This window comes from Alligator sinensis, unplaced genomic scaffold (genome assembly GCF_000455745.1).
Source record: "Alligator sinensis unplaced genomic scaffold, ASM45574v1 scaffold895_3, whole genome shotgun sequence".
In the NCBI taxonomy this organism is placed as follows: domain Eukaryota; kingdom Metazoa; phylum Chordata; order Crocodylia; family Alligatoridae; genus Alligator; species Alligator sinensis.
Genome location: NW_005842210.1, coordinates 1,922,171 through 1,939,276, shown reverse-complemented (window position 1 = coordinate 1,939,276; position 17,106 = coordinate 1,922,171). Strand labels below are relative to the sequence as shown.

The following is a 17,106-nucleotide window of genomic DNA, read 5'->3' as shown; positions in this document are numbered from 1 at the left end:
AATTTAATATAAAGGGGTACATGAGCTGAAACTTTGAGACAGAAGGGGTACACTTGTTAGAAAAAGTTGAAAACCCATCTTAGGTTATGGTTACTAGTCCCCACCCCCTCCTCCTCTCTCCTCCATTCTGCCTGCTCTACTGCTTTCTGACTGCTGTTGAGGTTCCATACTGCTTCACTTCCCCACTTCCTTGCCCAGCCATGCCCTCCCCAAGCTAAAGGATAACCAATAAGCCAACCGGCTATCACTACACTTATCGGTTAAATGATTAATTGTTTAACCTTTCACTTCCCTACTAGGTAGTCCTGAACAATAATTGTTCCTCCACTTTCGAAGACAGTACAATTGTATGTCGGTACCTAAAATCAGTTTTCTGAGAGCATTCAACGTGGTGATGCTTCTGAAATTAGGACGTTTACATGCCAAGTTTTAAAGTCCCTACCCAGAGCCATTTTGTTCCTAGAGCTGCTGTCAAATAATGTGTTGCATTTTTTTTCAGTTTTGTTTTTATATTGGGGAAACTGAAGAGGGCAGTAGGTTTTACTCTTACACTTAAAGATGAGCCTTGTGTTTGCTTAAAAAAATCCTTGAGCAGAGACCCATTCTGCAGCATTACTAAAATTTTCACTCTTAGCATGTTAGGTTTATAAATGGGGTGGATACGAGGTAACTGCTTGTGCCATTTGAAGTATAACAGAAATATTGGACTGCGGCAGTGACAGCTGAGATGTTTTGTTTGGTTGTTTTTTTGCCGCATTCTTTTAACCTAAATGGTTGAGTTTCGAGAGCCACACATGAGCATAAATTTGATTGAGAACATATTCCCTAATCCTTTTCCTTTCTTTCCATATTTCCATTAATTAATATTCTTCAGTTTAGTTACACTGCCTTCACATTTGAAAGAAGGTAATTTTGCTGGAAGCTTCAAGTTTTGAGGGCTTGGTTACTGTGTTGAAATTTATAGCATTCCAAAATCTCATTTTTTCCCAGCATGGAAGGATAAAGAACAAGTAATAGACAATGGCTGCTTCCAGACATGAAAAAAAACAAAACACAGCTCTTTAAGCTCGGTGCAGCCCTGCACCAAACACAGCATATACCTAGGCATTGCATTAATTTGACCTGGCTCATCCAGTGTCTTTACAGATTGCGTGCTTCAGTGAGGCTTTTTGGCGCTTTTATCTAATAGTTGATTAACCAGTTTAGATAAAAGTGCCAGAAATCCCCACTTAATTACACAGTCTATACAGACACAGGGGAGCTGGGTCGAAATAACATACTTTCTCTTCTGGTAAAGCGCTGGTTTGGGGGGGGTTTGTTTGTTTGTTTGTTTTTATTCACATCTGTCAGCAGTCTATGTATGCAGATCCCATTAACTATAAGCTATTATTAAAAAATCTAACGGGCTAATGTTCTTAACTTGTACAGTAGTACTTTTCACTGCATAGAAGAAAAATAGTATCCTGTGGGGGTTTTTGGAGGGTTTTTTCCCTAAAGGAATGGTACTGATATTAAAATTCATTCAGGTCTGCTTCATCAGTGATTTTTGGCTTCAGACCAATTGTATTCGCTATGGTAATTTTGCAGGAAATGATGAATTATGTGATACGTGAGCTGAGCACTACCACAACTACCCAGAGAGGTGGTAGAATCTCCATCCTTGCAGGTTTTCAAGACCCAGCTAGACAAAGCTTTGGCTGGGATGATCTAGTTGGGGCTGGGCCTGCTTTGAGCAATAGGTTGGACTAGATGACCTCCTGAGATCCCTTCAAACCCTAATTTTTGTATGATTTCTAAAAGTCTTTAAAGCAAAAGTCTTATTTGACGTCTTTTTTTGTCAAGATTCTTTTAGGTGCATTCACAATATACGAAGTTCAAAAATAAAAAGGTGGTTGGCATGGACTTAAAAATAATGGTTGGACTTTGTCCTTTACAGGCCATGTTGAAGATCATGCAAGTGCATTGGCCCAGGTGTTGCTCAGTGGGAGATTGTATTCGTTCAAAGTATAATCTTTCCCTGGTGAGCAGGACAATTGTATGCAACCATTGTGCAGGCCTTTCCAGGCCCCTCTATACTTACAAGTAAAGGTGCAATGGGATCTAACACATGATCCACATGATCGCACCTCCTGCCATGCCACACATATATGGCAGGAGGTGTGATTGTGAGTGTGTGCTTTAGATCCCATAGAACCTTTTTGCCAGTACAGGGGGAGCTTGATTCTGGGCTTCCCCTGTACTGGCTAAAAGCGAGCTCCCGTGCCTGGGAGGCTCTTCAACTGCTGGGCACCCCACACATCCCCAGATGCAGCTGTTGTGATCTCCCAGCCTTTTGGGGCTCCACACACCCCTGGGCCTGGGACATCACAGCCACACCCCACAGCTGTCAGAAACCAGCTGAGTTCCCACACTGGGAGTCATGATGCCAGGACCCAGCATCCAAGCTGCGGGACTGTGGATCTCAACAGCTATGGGGTGCTGCTGGAACCCAGAGTGAAGCTGTGGGACTCTGGATCCCGGCAATTGTGCAGCTCTGCCAGGGTCCTCAGTTGCAGGACTCGGCTCCAGCTCAGTATGGTGCACCCCGGTGGCTGAGAGTCCAGCCGCAGAGCAGACCCTGCTACCTATGCAAATTAAAACTTGATAGCAGCCAGCTATAATCAGTACACATTTTCAAAGTCCAGCTTTATAGCTAGTTGGATTTTTTTTATGGCTTGTAGCTGGTTTCGTTTAATTACGCAGTACCTGTAACATGTAGAGCGGGACTTGCATATAAACCATGTCTCCATCTCCTCTGTTTAGGGCAGTTTGCACTTGTTAAAAAAACAGTGCTGCCTCCTAATGACCTCCTGCTTGCAGTGTGCAACAAGAGCGTTTGTTTTGTGTATATATAACAATTTGTTTGCTTTCACAGCAACTTATTCCATATATTGAAGAAGATGGATCCAAGCATGATGATCATGGGGCTGCCAGCCAGCTTCGTTTTGCTAGTGAAGAGAGAAGGGAAATCATGGAAGTAAATAAGGTACCAAAGAGTTTCACTTGCATACAACAGAAAACGTGTTGCTCTGTAAACTTGCAGCTTCTGTTATTACATTGCTCCAAAAATGCAACGTTTGCTTAATTGGCCTCACATCACAAACTGTTAAGTAGTAAATGTTTGTTGTACATCAGGACAGCATTCAAATTTTTGTCCCCTTGACTGAATGCAAAATTAAGATCCTGACTCAATTCTCCAGTCTTTCATAGTCAGTGGTACTATGTTTAGTTCCACTTGTAGTATCTTTATTGTAAGAAGATGACTGATTATTGTCTTGCTTAGATCCCTGTCCTAAAGTAGTGGATAGCACAAGATATAGAGAAAGTCAGATGTGCAGATACTGTGTTTACTTGCATACTGTGCTTACCTTCTGCCCAAAAATTAGCCATCCAGAACTGGTGTGTGTGTGTGTGTGTGTGTGTGTTAGCTGAGAGAGCTGATTTCAATGGAAGCATGGAAATGGTGGAATGGCTGCCAGGGCCCTGCTTCCTTCCCAGGCCCATGCAGGAGAGACAGGGTCTGGTTATGAGTGTCACTTCCCTCTCCTTGCAGCTCTAAAGCTAAAGGCTTGACCCTTGAACAGCCACTACTGAATTGGCTGCAGTTTTTTTGGCTGAGCAAAAGCCAATTCAGCAGCAGCTGTTAGGGTTAGATCTTTTAGCTTTGGGGCTGAATAGAGGGAGTGAGTGATGCTGAGTATTGGACTTGCCTCTTCCTGTATGTTCTCTGTGTGGTGTTACCCCTTGGAATCCTCCTTAGTAATCTATGACCTTTATTCTTGTCCCTGGTTGTTTTTGTCCCCAGTAATCAATTGGTATGCATCTTTCTGTAACCAAGGAAGGTGTATGGTTTTCCAGGTGAGCTAGGCTCACTGCCCCATGTGCTGTTTTCCTTCTTTTTTTCTGCTTTCCCATACCAAGGCATGTGTTTTAATTGGGTGTGTGCGGTATGCCAGACAGTAGTCTTATCAGAGCAGTGTTGTGGATAAGCAGGAGTGCAGAGGGCTTCATTTTGTATTTTGATGAATGGAAGGAGAGCGCTTTTATGCCAGTGACACATTCAGACAAAAAAGGAACGATACATGCTAGAAATACTAGCATATTAGCATTGTGTTAAATTATCAGTATGTGAATGACAGGTACGGTTTTAATTAAGATTTGATTCAAATCTAAATGCATGACATTGGCCTTTTCTACAGTGTACCTAGGTTACTAAACTTGTAATATTTCTAAAGCATAATTCTGCACATTGTTCTTTTCAATTGGTAAAATATAAAGGTAAGTTACTAAGTATTTGAGGGAGTAGAATAGGCAGACCAGTAATTGTCTGGCAAAAAGTAGGGCACACATGTAAAATAGTAGGAAAAAAAACAGAGGAGAAGGAGGATCTAGATTCCAAGTAAATAAAATACTCTTGTAAGAAAAAACATTTGAAAAACTGAAACCCACTAAAATACCTTCTTTGATATTTCACCTCGTATCTTTGCTAATTAGGCTTGGAAGGATGGTATGAAACATTCCAATCACGTGTGCATTCTGCACAAGAAATAAATGGGGACAGCATGCGAATGTAGAGGAAAACAGTTGTCAGCTTTCTTGTATTTTATCTGTTACATGTCAATGTAGCAGGATCGTATATATTAAATCCTATGTAATGTTATACTATGAATTTATGCACATTAATTTGCAATCTTTAACTGTTAATAAGCTTAACTGTCTATATTTGCTGTGTTTTTGATAGTTTTATGACATGTTTTTGCCCTTGTTGTTGTACTTGTATGCTAATTTGTTTTTAAACCTCCTTGGGATGATCTTGTGAAAGGAATTTCATAAATGTTTATGATGGGAGCTAAATCTTATTTTTAACAAAATAGGTTGATCATAATGTGGAGGCTTTCTTGGCAACACCATAATTGGGATTGCATGGATATTTGCCCTGAACTTCTAATTTACACTTTAAATAACTGAATTTAGTCTTCAGATTTTCAGTAAAAAACGTTTGAGAGAAAAATTAAACTTTCCATAATATTTCTTTGGGTAAATATTTACCAACTTCTCCTGTTCCCCCTATTTGCCATTGGATTTTTTTCCTGTTCCGTCTCCCTCTAACTAAAAAACCACAGTGACCATTATCTTCATAGAATCATTGAAAAATAAAGCTGGCAGGGATCTCGGGAAATTATCAGATCTAGCCCCCTGTTCAAGGCAGAATAATCTCTATTTAAACCAGGGGCATCAACCATACAGGCCGGATCCAGCCTGCAGAGCCCTACTATCCAGCCCCCATGCTACCCCTGGGATCTCATCAGACCCATGCGGGGCACGTCACGTGCCTGTGTCATGGTGTCAGATCAGACTCGCAGACCTTCATTTTCCCCATTCCCTTTTCCCAGAATAATAGATCTGGCAGCTACTCCAGCTGGTCTAGGACCCATGTGGCACAGGTCCTGGAGCGGCCAGAATGCACAATGCATGTGGCACACTCCAGCCAGAGTGGCAGCCACACTGCATGCAGTGGCTGCCCCAAGTGAATTGCACAGCATGCAGTACTCATTGCAGCCAGTTTGGGATCAGTGCTGCACATAGTATGGGTCCCATTCAAGCTGGAGCATTATGCCACTCTTCTGGCTCCATGACATCCCTGATCTAAACCATCTCATTCTCGTGTTTATCTAATCTGCATTTAAAATTTTCCAAGGATGGAGATTCCGTTATCTCTCTAGCTAATCTCTTCCAGTGTTTAACCACCCTCATAATGAGAGAATTCTTCCTAATATCCAACCTAAATTTCCCTTGTTGAAATTTAAGGCTGTTACTGTTACTATTCTGCAGCCACAGTCTATTAGTTTATCCTCCATATATGTGCCCTTCACATATTTGAAGACTGTTATCAAATGTGCCTCCCCCCCCCCCCATTTCCTTTTTTAGACTAAATAACCCAAGTTTTTCCTACTTTTCCTTGTAGGTCATGTTTACTAGACTTCTAACCACTTTTGTTGCTTTCTGCTGGACTCCCTACAATTTGTGTACATCTGAGTGTTCAAAAGCACATGGGTGATTTTCATTATGTTTAAGGAATAGGAAGTTTATGAATTTCATAACTAGGAATAGTAAATCTTCCTCCCTGATGTTTTTCTCCAAAGAGAAGTCAAGGGAACCAGATCCATCACTTATTTCATTCTCTGCTTCCTTAGCCATTCCCAGTTTCTACCAAGAGTTCATCCTGGCTCTGCACCCTTCAGGCTTCAGGGATGTATGTAACAGTGTCTGCATATTCACTCAAACTCCTCATTTATTTTTAAACTTATGCTTTGTGTTATATAGAACCAGGGGGGGACTGGTGTAGTGATTGAAGAAGCAGGGCATTTTATTGAACACCTTATTCGTTCCTATTGCCAACTCTACATCAGTTTTCTCTTCTGCTCCTGCCTGGCCCTTTTTAGGTTGGAATCCAGCCATGGCATCTGTGACAGAGGAGGTAAAAGAGGCTCAGTAGGGCATACAGTGACAAAGGGTGGCATTACCAGCTTGTGCTCTGGTGAATTTGAATGCCCTCTGAATTTTCTACCCTAAGGGAAGCTAGAGGGTAGAGGCCTGGTTGAACCTGTTAAATAGGATTAGGTTCTCTGTCAACACAGCAAATTAAAAATGGGATAAACCATTCACTAAAAGACCATTGTGTAAAAGCCAAACCTCTGACAAGAAACTTGGTTCCTCAGTTTGAACCTTGTTGTATGTGGGCACGAGCCATAGTTAGTGCTTGCTGTGACGATGGAGAATTACAGATTCATTTTGAAAGCATAGTCTGGACAGAGCTGTGGTTCTCTCATTTAAATTACTGTATTTATATGTTTATTGCCTGTTTCATGGGGGAGGAGAAAGCGCATATTCTACCTCAGTTGTTTGACTGTGGTAGTGGGTGCAAGGAATTCTTGATTTTTATTTACTGGGATTTTTTTATGTAAATTAATTGTCCTGGGTGTGAAGCAGCAGCAGAAGTGAGATGGCCAACCTTCATGCTTCAGTTTTTTTATCAGATAGTTACAGCGCTTCACAGAAATATTATTAGGGTTAATTTAGGTATGCACATAGAGGGCTTTAAAAACAAAACGCTCTGTATAAATGCCAAGTGGTAGCATTAATAGCTGCCGTTTTCAGGAAATCTAAGTACATTCTGCAAAACTTTTTAAGATTTTGGAAGTTTGCATCCATTCTAAAATGTTAGTATTTTCCACAAGTTTCTTGCCTTTGCATTCAAGGAAATATGTGAAGTAATTCTTGGTTTTATTGCTGATAGCTTACCTTGACAAGCTTAAAAAGCAGCAGAAAAGAAAAGATGTGTGCCTGGAAACACCCTAGAATACTCCAGTCTCATGATAAACCCTTTTGTTGTTGCTGCACTCGCTCTCTTTCGCGCTCTCAGTTTTTTCCTCCTCTTATAGGTTCTTGTGAGTCTGTCTTACCTAAGATCTAACCGTTCAATAGTTTGAAATGCAGACCCATGTACAAGGCATTTAATAGGTAATGTATTCCTGTCTTGGCCAACAGGATAATATTTGCCAGCAGCGTATTTAACACCTGTAGATTTAAAGAAATAATTTGAGGCTTAAAAAATGAAAAGGATACTTTCCCAACAAGCAGATATTGTAAATAGCCTTCATAATTAGTTTGCTGCTATGCATTATTGTATTAAGCATAACTTATCTTTCTCATTGCTCAACATTAATTGTTTCTATATCTTGAACTTGCCTGCACGTATGAGATCCCCTCAAAATTTTGTTGACATATATAGCCTTTTCAAAGCTATGAATGAGACATCTTGTCTTAACTTTAAAACTTTGTTTTTCTAATTCGGTATTCCAGAATCAGTGTAGTCTTTACACTGAGAATACAGTGAGAGTATTATTGAGCCATAATTGTGTTTTGCAATAATATCCTCAATGTAATTTATAGCAACTGATAACTTTTGAGCTTCGAGAAAGAAAGTGTATTCCCTGAATTATGGACTTTCAGTTGGGTATATAGTATTCATTCATAGATAGTTTTCAAGATGTCAGACTGGTCTTGAGCCCTTGGTTTTGTAACATTTTCTACATTAATTTAAGACTAAAATTTACATTGCTTCGTAACTTGATATTTTCAGTCTGTTGAAGTATTATCAACAGTGTTCTCTGCTACTGGTAATTGGAGATGGAGATTATGCGGCTCTAATTAATTTTTTTAAGATAACACAAGTGTGGTTTGCAATCCAAGCAGTTAAAAAGAAAAAACTTTACTTGTTTCTCAATATATTCTCAGGGAAAAAATGTTGGAAACTACATATAGGTATCCCATTTGGACATTTTCTGGCTTTCTCTTTTGCGAAAAGTTGTAAGGCGGATTTAAAAATTGTTTGTTGGTTATAGAAGGGGGTGAAAAGGAACCAAAATAAAACTATACAGCTTAACATGGCAGCTTTTGTCAAGACAGGTTACAGATGAAATCCTGGATTAGCTTCCTCTTGCCTATCCCTGAGAGAACTGATTTTCATCACCCTTGAGTCAGGCTTTTATAGTGCTTGATTGCTTCTCTTGCTTCATTGGCAATTTTCTTAAGATGTTAACAAAAATCCAGATATACCAGAGAGAGTACTTATTTCCTTAAAATGTTAGTTATTTGTAACCAAATGTTCCTTCTGTGAACACGTTTCCTTGGTGCAGATCTCAGCTAGAATTTTCTCAAAGTAGTTTAGGGATTTATGCTTTTTCACCGTGGCCTTCAAAGTTGCTCTTTGTGAACCCACACCAAATTTTCCCTTATCTGTAAAACCTTTTTTTTCTCCCTTTTTTGCTCAAAGCTTGGGCGGAAATTAGGGAGCATCCTAACAACAAAGGGATAATTATTTACCTGTGACCCTTCTCAACAAGGGTAATTTAAGCATTCTGGAGCTGTGTAGAGCATCTAGATCAGTGGTTCTCAACCACTTCAGACTCCAGGCACCTCTTTGGGAAGTGCTAGCTAGCTCTTAGTCTGCAGTCACTTTTTTGACTATGGAAAAATAATAGAGCAGTTGTTCTGTTGCAAAGAACTGAGAGAGACCACAGCAGGTCAGAAGGTTTTTAACACCGTGAATTCCTATTTGAAGCCTCTGCTTAGATTGTGAATAATGTTTGCATTTGTAACAGTGCTAATGTTTGTGTGGCACCCCATGGCACCTTAGAAAGGATCTCATGGCACCCTGGTTGAGAATCACTAATCTAGACTGTTTCTGGTACAAGTTAGTTTCAGTATGTCGACTCCATATTGCAAACCAGACCTCCTCAGAGGAAGATAATCTATTCCTATCAGTTATTGTTAGCTCAGGTGATATAAACCTGTGCTCTGGAACTAAGGTTTTAGTCCCAAAGATGGTGCCAATGGAGTTTGCTATGGTTCCATAGGATTGAATTTGTTTTCAGTTTGTGCTTTTTTTTTTTTTTTCCTTAATTCTGGGGGGTGGTGGGGTTTGTAATATCCTCTGTTATAAAAACATAAAGGTTGCAAAATTAAGCACTCGGAAGTTAGGCAGTGCCCCAGAAACCTTAATTTGGGCAAGCACATAATATGCAGCCATTAATCAATCATATGATCACTTACTATTTTTTCAACAAGACACTTGCATCATCCTGAGCAATTGGTCAGTGCTCAGGAGGTGAATCTGTATTGTGTACTGAAGGAGGCTGTAGGACCTTTAGTTTTCTTGCTCTAAAAGCTAGATGGTAGGTAGGTAACCAGGCTGGAAACTTCTGGAGATAGAATGTTCTTATTTTAATATAATTCAATGTAATTTTCCACATCTTCTGGGTGCCCAATTCTGCAAATCAGGCTCCAGAATTTTGAACTGTAGAACATTTGTACATTTGGTGGGAGATTGTACAAGTCCCATATTTACTTGATTAGAAGATAAGGTTTCCCCCCATTTAATGGGGTGTGGAGCAGGTGGTGGGGGAGAGACTGAGGGGGTGAGAAGAAGGGGAGCAGGGACCTCAGGCTGTGGCTGGCAGAAGTGGAGGGGAGGATGGGAAGGGGGAATTGGGGCAACCTGAGGCTGTGGGTGGGGCTGGGCACAAGGGTAGTGGGGATAAGTGGATGGGGCAGGCAGCAGGGAGCAAGCTGCCTCTCTCTCTTTCTGCCTGTCACACCACCTCCTCACTGCCTGCTATGTTATAGACCCTTATAACTGCCCTACCATTTGCCCCCCCAGTGCCTTTCCCACTCTGTCCCTCACTGCCTGCCCCATTACTGCCCCACTCATCACATTCCCCCACCAACTGCAGTAGTAGGCAGGGAGAATTTAAGATGGTCCTCTAATAATTGGATTCCTTGCATGGAAAATTATAATACATTTTATAAATTTTCTATGTAAGAATGTAATTATTTGGGGGGTCATCTTACAGTCAGGGTCATGTTTTATTCAGGTAACTACAGTAAATGTCCTGACGTTCATGCATTCTATGCTGTTCTGCATGCTTACTAAACTCAGATATACCCACAAGCTCTGTTTGTTTGTGGCAATGTGACTTGACACAAATATAAATGGTGGTTTATTACGTTTGTAGCAGGAGACTCGAATTCTTCATAAGAAAAAGACACGTCTATAAAACAGAAGTTCATAGTGTGGATCTAATTTGTGGGTGACAGATGAAACAAAAACACAATTTCCCTGCTGCCTAACTTCCTACCTTTCATGGGTGGACAGAAGTTGACATGCAAACCACACCCTTATAATAAGATAAATCCTTGAGTAACAGCTAGTAATTATTGATATGTAAAAGGTATTGATTGGGAGTGTTGATGGTAGGAGGGAGTCTACTTACATAGCTCTGGTGGAAGGCTCTAGGCCAAAAGTTAGCAAGCACAGCGTCCATCAAAATTGCTCCGATTTTTAACTTGCTGAATCTGTGCACAAGAGGCAATGTTCTTCTTGAAAAGTTCATTAAAGACCGAGGCTGTCTTGAATTTGATATGGCCTTTTTTTCTTCCCCTCTTTATTTAACTGTCAAAAGCAGGGAAAATTGGGAGGAGGAAGTGAAATTTGCTGAAACATACAAAAACATGTCAGGGTCATGTATCTCCAGTAAAAGCTGAACCACAGAAAAGTATGTATTGCATCTGTGTTTCAGGCACTTTTACTTTGACAAGTGATGCTGAGCTTAAGCAGGCCAACTTTTGTAGAACAAAGCAAGAACTTTCAAGGTAGTCTTGAAGAAAGAATATCAGATACTGCCACAGATACTGTTTTGAAGACTCGGCAGTTTCCTGAGAAGACCATGTCACCCTTACTTTAGGGACCAGAATTTGAAAGAGAGATTGATTCTTGGTGTATCTATTTAGTCTTTATATCCGCTAAGGCTGCCAGTTGCTCATAGCATATAGTAGCTTACAGAGTAGACCATGCTCTGATAAAGATCAGTGACAAAGATCGTTGTGCATTTTGCATAGTGAAATGACCCCTTGTTCTACCTAGTGAAAAGTTTGCCTACACCCTCCCATACCTTTTTTGTCATTATAACATCCTTAAGATTGTATTTTGCTTTAAATATCTCTTTTCTGTCTCTGAGAAAATAGAATAGACAAATCAAATTAATGAAACGTGGAAGAGACGGGGCATTCAGATATGAAATTACACTGCCATTGAATTTAACTAAAATTGCTTGCTTCCCATCTTTGCCAGTAAGCACTCTGCAAACAAAATCAACTGATACTAAGGATGCCTTACATAGTATGTATCTAAGATTACGTCATTTACAACTACTTAACATTTGCATCTGCAGTTAAAGGAATTGATTCACAGAATGTGAGTCATTCTTGAAGTACCTCCAATATGGAATATTCCAGTTAAGGTACATGTGCTTATACCAGCTTAGATGTTTGTTACAGTATATTTAGGAATGAAAGGAGATGCGAGGAACAAATGCAATCAAAATGTGTTTTTCCATTTCGAGTAGCATAGCTTAATCATCTTTTCTGTTTACAGTTTACATAAGCACCGTTAACTGCTTATCTAAAGTTCAAGTTTATTAAGATAACAGTTTATATCTTCAAAGCATCAGCGAAGCATACAGCTCCCCTGGAAAATAAAGAAGTGTGATTATCCCAATTTTCCAAATGAGGGCTCTGAGGGATAAGTGACATGTCAGAGGTCACGCAGTGAGTCAGTGACAAAGCATAGATTAAACTCAGTGGTTTTCATCCAAAGTTCTGTTTCTTTAACTTTTGCTTTCTCCAGAATGCAGTCTTGATATAGGCAAATGCAAGCTGTTTAGGAATGTCACGAAAAAGGGGCTTTTTGTACTTCTGTCTCCTTTGGAGTCTTCAAAGAGCATGCTCCCAGGTGTTAGGCTTCATGTCCTTATCTCTCATGAGTGGAATTTTGCAGTTCTGCCACTCGGAGGGAGATGTCTGGGTACATGTTGTCTGTGCAGCCATCTACTGCCAGATGGTTCCAATTGGACACCTTTCTGCGTGTGCTTGTCTTTGTCTCTCCTTGAGGAATTTATCACCCGTGCTATCCAGTGATGAGCTAAATGCATGCAACAAATGTAAGTTTGTTTAGCATATAGAACAAACATTAGAAAAACATAAAAATAAACATCTACCTTTTTGAATTTAAACTAATGTGACACTTTACTAGATGGAAAGTTAGATGGATTTTCCTGTTGAGTTACAGAAGAACTACCATACTTACATTCTTTTAGCAAGCCAAAAGCCTTTGTGACCCAGCATGATCTCAGTTTCCAATTCCCTAGTCTGTCTTCCCTTTCAGCGAAACTCCCTTTTCTCCAAGTACCATTCTCCCTGTATAAACCTGAGCCTCTTACCCTTTTTGCTTAAAGACCACTGTTACAAGCCTAAAATGTGCATCCTTCTTTTTCTCCAGCTGGTTTTCTTCAGTAGACCAGCTGGTGTATCTAAAATGGTACCCCAGTGTTGGTTGCTGTATTGTTTGATTGTTAGGCTTAGCCTTAATGGCCAGCAGTCACAAGCCTTATGTCAAGCTAGAAGGCATATGCCAAATCTGTGTTCTCCCCCATACATTTCATCTCGTCACCACAAAAATCCTGTTTTTAGGGCTCACCTTATAGAGCACAGATCCATAGTCATCCACATCTGCTTCCATCCTAAAGAGAATCCAATAAAATAGTATTACAGGATCTACATATAAATTTAGGAAACAGCCTTAAGCATATACAAGTTTACTAATTAATCTGAACAGTTTTTTCCTGTCACTTTGATTAAAAACAAGTGATCTGAGTTATCCTTTTAATTATGATATATTGCAGTTAATACAATGCAAAGTAGCAACCTCAGTCAAAAACTCTGAAATATTTCAAGAGCTTGTCATCATTTAATTGTCATAGATCTTCCTTTGGGCTTTTTCTTTGATCTCATTTGGAATTCTGGCCTTCCCTGATAAAATAATAACTGGATCTCCATCTTTAAAAGGCTTCTCATCAAATGAAATGAATGGCGCACATTTTTTTTTTTTTGTTCATGATGCATAAAACAGTTGTTGATGGCTCTGTTCAATTTGAGCAGCAAGAATGAGTAAATTAGACAGGGTACATGTATTATCAGTGAGAGTGGTGGCATTATCCTTTCATGTATCAAGACCCAGTTTTAAATCTTGGTTGTGAACACAAGTGAAAATGAGCTTGTTAGTTTCTTCCTAAGCCCTAGAGTATTTGTGTACTTCACCAAACTAAATGCACAGTTTGACAGAACTTAGCATGATAAGGAGCATCCGTCTGCAAGCCTGGATCTCAGTTGTAAATCAGGGTTAAGATACTCTGGCAGAGGTACAGCAAAAGCCTGAATGGCTCTCTCCTGCACATTATTCCTGTTTCAAACTATTGCCATCAATCTGTCATTTTTCTGAGCACCAAGTTCATACAAAGTGTGTTCTCATAAATTTACCTGTTCCTGAATCCATGGATTGATTCAGATTATGTATTTTCTTCTTCCTGCAGAAGCTTGCTGTTGTAAAGGCTTTGCTAGCTTGTTCTTTTGTCACAAGCACTCTGTTAAAGGAGGTGTTATTGTCTGTCCTGTTTTAAGAGCAAGGGTTCAGATCAGATGATAGCTATAGAAAGAAACAGTATCCCTACAGCCCTTGTTAACTCTTAGTCCTTCGAGTGTTTTGAAAGAACGTTTTGGAGCATGTCTATTGGCATTGCTGAGAACATTGGTATTTGTACCAGTAGGAGAATAAATGGAGAAAGACCTGGGTTCACTAGCTGATCACAGGATAAGCGAGTCACCATTGTATTTTAGCCACACAGAAGGTAAATGCCTCTCCTAATGCAGATCAAGAAATTGTATTTTTCATAGTTCGGATACAATCAGGTATTGTATGCCTGAGCTATTGTATGAAGCCCTGGGGAGGCCTCATGTAGAATATAATATACAATTCTGTTAGCCTGTGTTTAAAGAAATGAATTTGAACTGTAACAGGTGCTGTAACAGGGTGACTTGGATGGTCAGTGATTGGAGAACCTATCATATGTGGGGAACATAAAAGAATTTGCCTGGTTTTGCCAAGGCCTAACAAAAGTAAGGCTGAGAAGGGATATGATTTCAGTGTATAAATACATCTAGAGCAGTGGTCAGCAACTGAAGGTCTAATCCAGCCTGTGTTTTCGGAACAGTTGACTGATCCCCTGCTTGTGGCTAAGATGGCCCATGTTTTACTAACAGCTGGCTGATCTGATTGCTGTTCCAGCCAGCCATGTGGAGGGACTGCTCTCTCTCCTCCTCCCCTCCCCCTGCCCCAGGCCTTGCCGCTGCAACCTTTGACCACCATTGCCACTGAATTAGCTGCTCCAAATCTTTCCTCACTATGCTTCTGGGTGGTGACAGTGAGCAGAGGATGCAGGACCAAGCCACAGGAGCAGCTGCCCACATGGAGCACATGTGGCTGGAGAAGATTGGCTACCCGTGGAGACAGCTGAGTTACAAGGGGTGGCCTGCCCTTAGTACATGCTTGCTGACACCTGATCTATGGAAAATCATAGGAAGGGTGAACTATTTCAGATGGAGGGCATTCCCATTAGTAAGTTAAGGAAATAGATGAAAATACTGCAAAGTGACTAGGTCGTGCTCAAAGAGTTGTCATAAGTGGCTCAAAGTCTACTTGGGAAGAGGTATTGAGTGGGACTTCCCAGGGATCTCTCCTCAGAACTATTTAGTATTATTATTAATTATTTGAATATGGGTTAAATGCATACTTAGCAAAGTTGCAGATGATGCCAAATTGGGTGGAGTTGCAGTTATGTTGAAGATTAGGGTTAGGGTTCAGGATAATGTTGGTAAACTGGAGAAATGGTCCAAACTTATGTGAATGAAATTCAGTAAGGACAAATGTGAAGTCCTGCTTTTGAGATAGATCAGGTGCGTGTCCATACAGAGACTGGGGAATGCCTGGATAGTCTGCAGTACTGCAGAAAAGCAGCTGGGGGTTATAGTGGACTGTAAACTGAATATGATCCATGAGTATGTTCTTTCTGCAAAAAAAAACAGCATAGTGAGCTGTAGTAATAGTAATGTCACTTGCAAATCATAGAAAGTGATTCTTCTGCTCTGTTTGGTACATTGAAGCTTCACGTGGAGTACTGTGTCAGGGTTTGGGTCCCACACTTCATGGGCAGGTGGGAAAGGGTCCAGCAGAGAGCAGCAGCAATGATCAGAGTCCTGGAAGACATGATTTATGAGAACAGGCTAAATGAACTGGCATTACTTAGTCTGTGGGAGAGAAGTCCAATAATAGTCTCCAAATACCTGATGGGTGGTTATGCAAACAGTGGTGATTAGACTCCTTGTTTTGTTTGTTTGTTTTCTATAACCACGGGGAACAGAACATGGATTCATGGTCTTAAATTTCAGCAAGAAAAATTTAGGTTGGATATTAGGAAGAACTTCCTCATTATAAGAGTGGCTAAACATTAGAGCAAGCTGTCCAGAGAGGTTGTGGAATCTCCAACTGTTTTCAAGAGCAGTTAGATAAATGCTTAGCTGGGATGGCTTTTAGAGATGATCCTGTCCTTAAGCAAGGGGGTTGGACTAGATGACCCCCTTCCAGCTGTACTAGTCTATGATTCTGTGACAGTGTTATCACGAGAATGGGTAAAAAACAGTCGTACCTAAATGCTTCTAAGATGAATCTCATTAATTTAGGAATTGCATAATGGTTCTTTCATTAAAGAGGTGACTGGACTTTGTAGCCCAGTCTCTTCCTATCCTATATTCCTAATAGATTTGTCTGTTACTTTATAGTCTAACTTTTTCATTGATATTCCAGCTGCATAATCTACATTTGATCACAAACAACTCATGATAAACTTGTTCTTTTCACAGAAACTGAAACAGAAGAATCAGCAGCTGAAACAAATTATGGATCAATTACGGAATCTCATTTGGGATATAAATGCCATGTTGGCAATGAGGAACTGAACTGTGATGCACACTAAGTATTTTTTTTCTAATTATGAAAATTGCATTTCTTTCTTTGTTTGAAAATATTTAATCTCTTTTTTTCTAAGAAGTCATTCATTTTCCCCCTTTCCCCCTTTATCCTAGTGTTGTTAGAAGAAAATCTTTAATGTTCATGTGTGGCTTCTTCTGTGATATTTATGTTGTGTGTGTGTGTATTTGTTTAAAAGAATCATCTTAAAATGTGTATGCAAAATAAATATCTTAATAACAAGTTGTAATATTTTACTTGCTCCTCTGAGTCAATTACGTTTTTAGAGATTGAAGGCTTTATGTTGCATTTTGCAGTAAATGTCTCTGTTTAAAACAAATGAAACCTATTATTATTTTTGATGCATTTTATCAATCCATGGTGAAAATCATTTATGCAAGGGGGGAGTGATAGTAAGGAGATTTAAGTGGAGGCCTGAAATAGGTAGTAATTGAATCTCTCAGAGATTAAAATAAATCCATTATAGGAATGCAAGAATTCCTGTGCCAGATCAAATGATTTGTTCATCAAGTGCTGTATCCTTGCTTTGACAGAGGATATTACTAGGCGGTTTAGAATAAAGTGCAAAA

The 17,106-nt window shown here is 39.9% G+C and overlaps 1 protein-coding gene across 1 annotated transcript in view; it reads left to right on the top strand.

Annotated features, from left to right (window-relative positions):
* Positions 1–16,773, top strand: part of MED30 (mediator complex subunit 30) — a gene marked incomplete at its 5' end in the record, with an annotated part of 20,747 nt that extends 3,974 nt beyond the window's left edge. Inside the window, 2 exons of the mRNA XM_025207814.1 lie at positions 2,915–3,025; positions 16,411–16,773. Of these exons, the coding sequence (XP_025063599.1) occupies positions 2,915–3,025; positions 16,411–16,506 (207 nt within the window). The remainder of the gene's footprint in view (positions 1–2,914; positions 3,026–16,410) is intronic.
* Between the last annotated feature and the right edge of the window lie 333 nt (positions 16,774–17,106).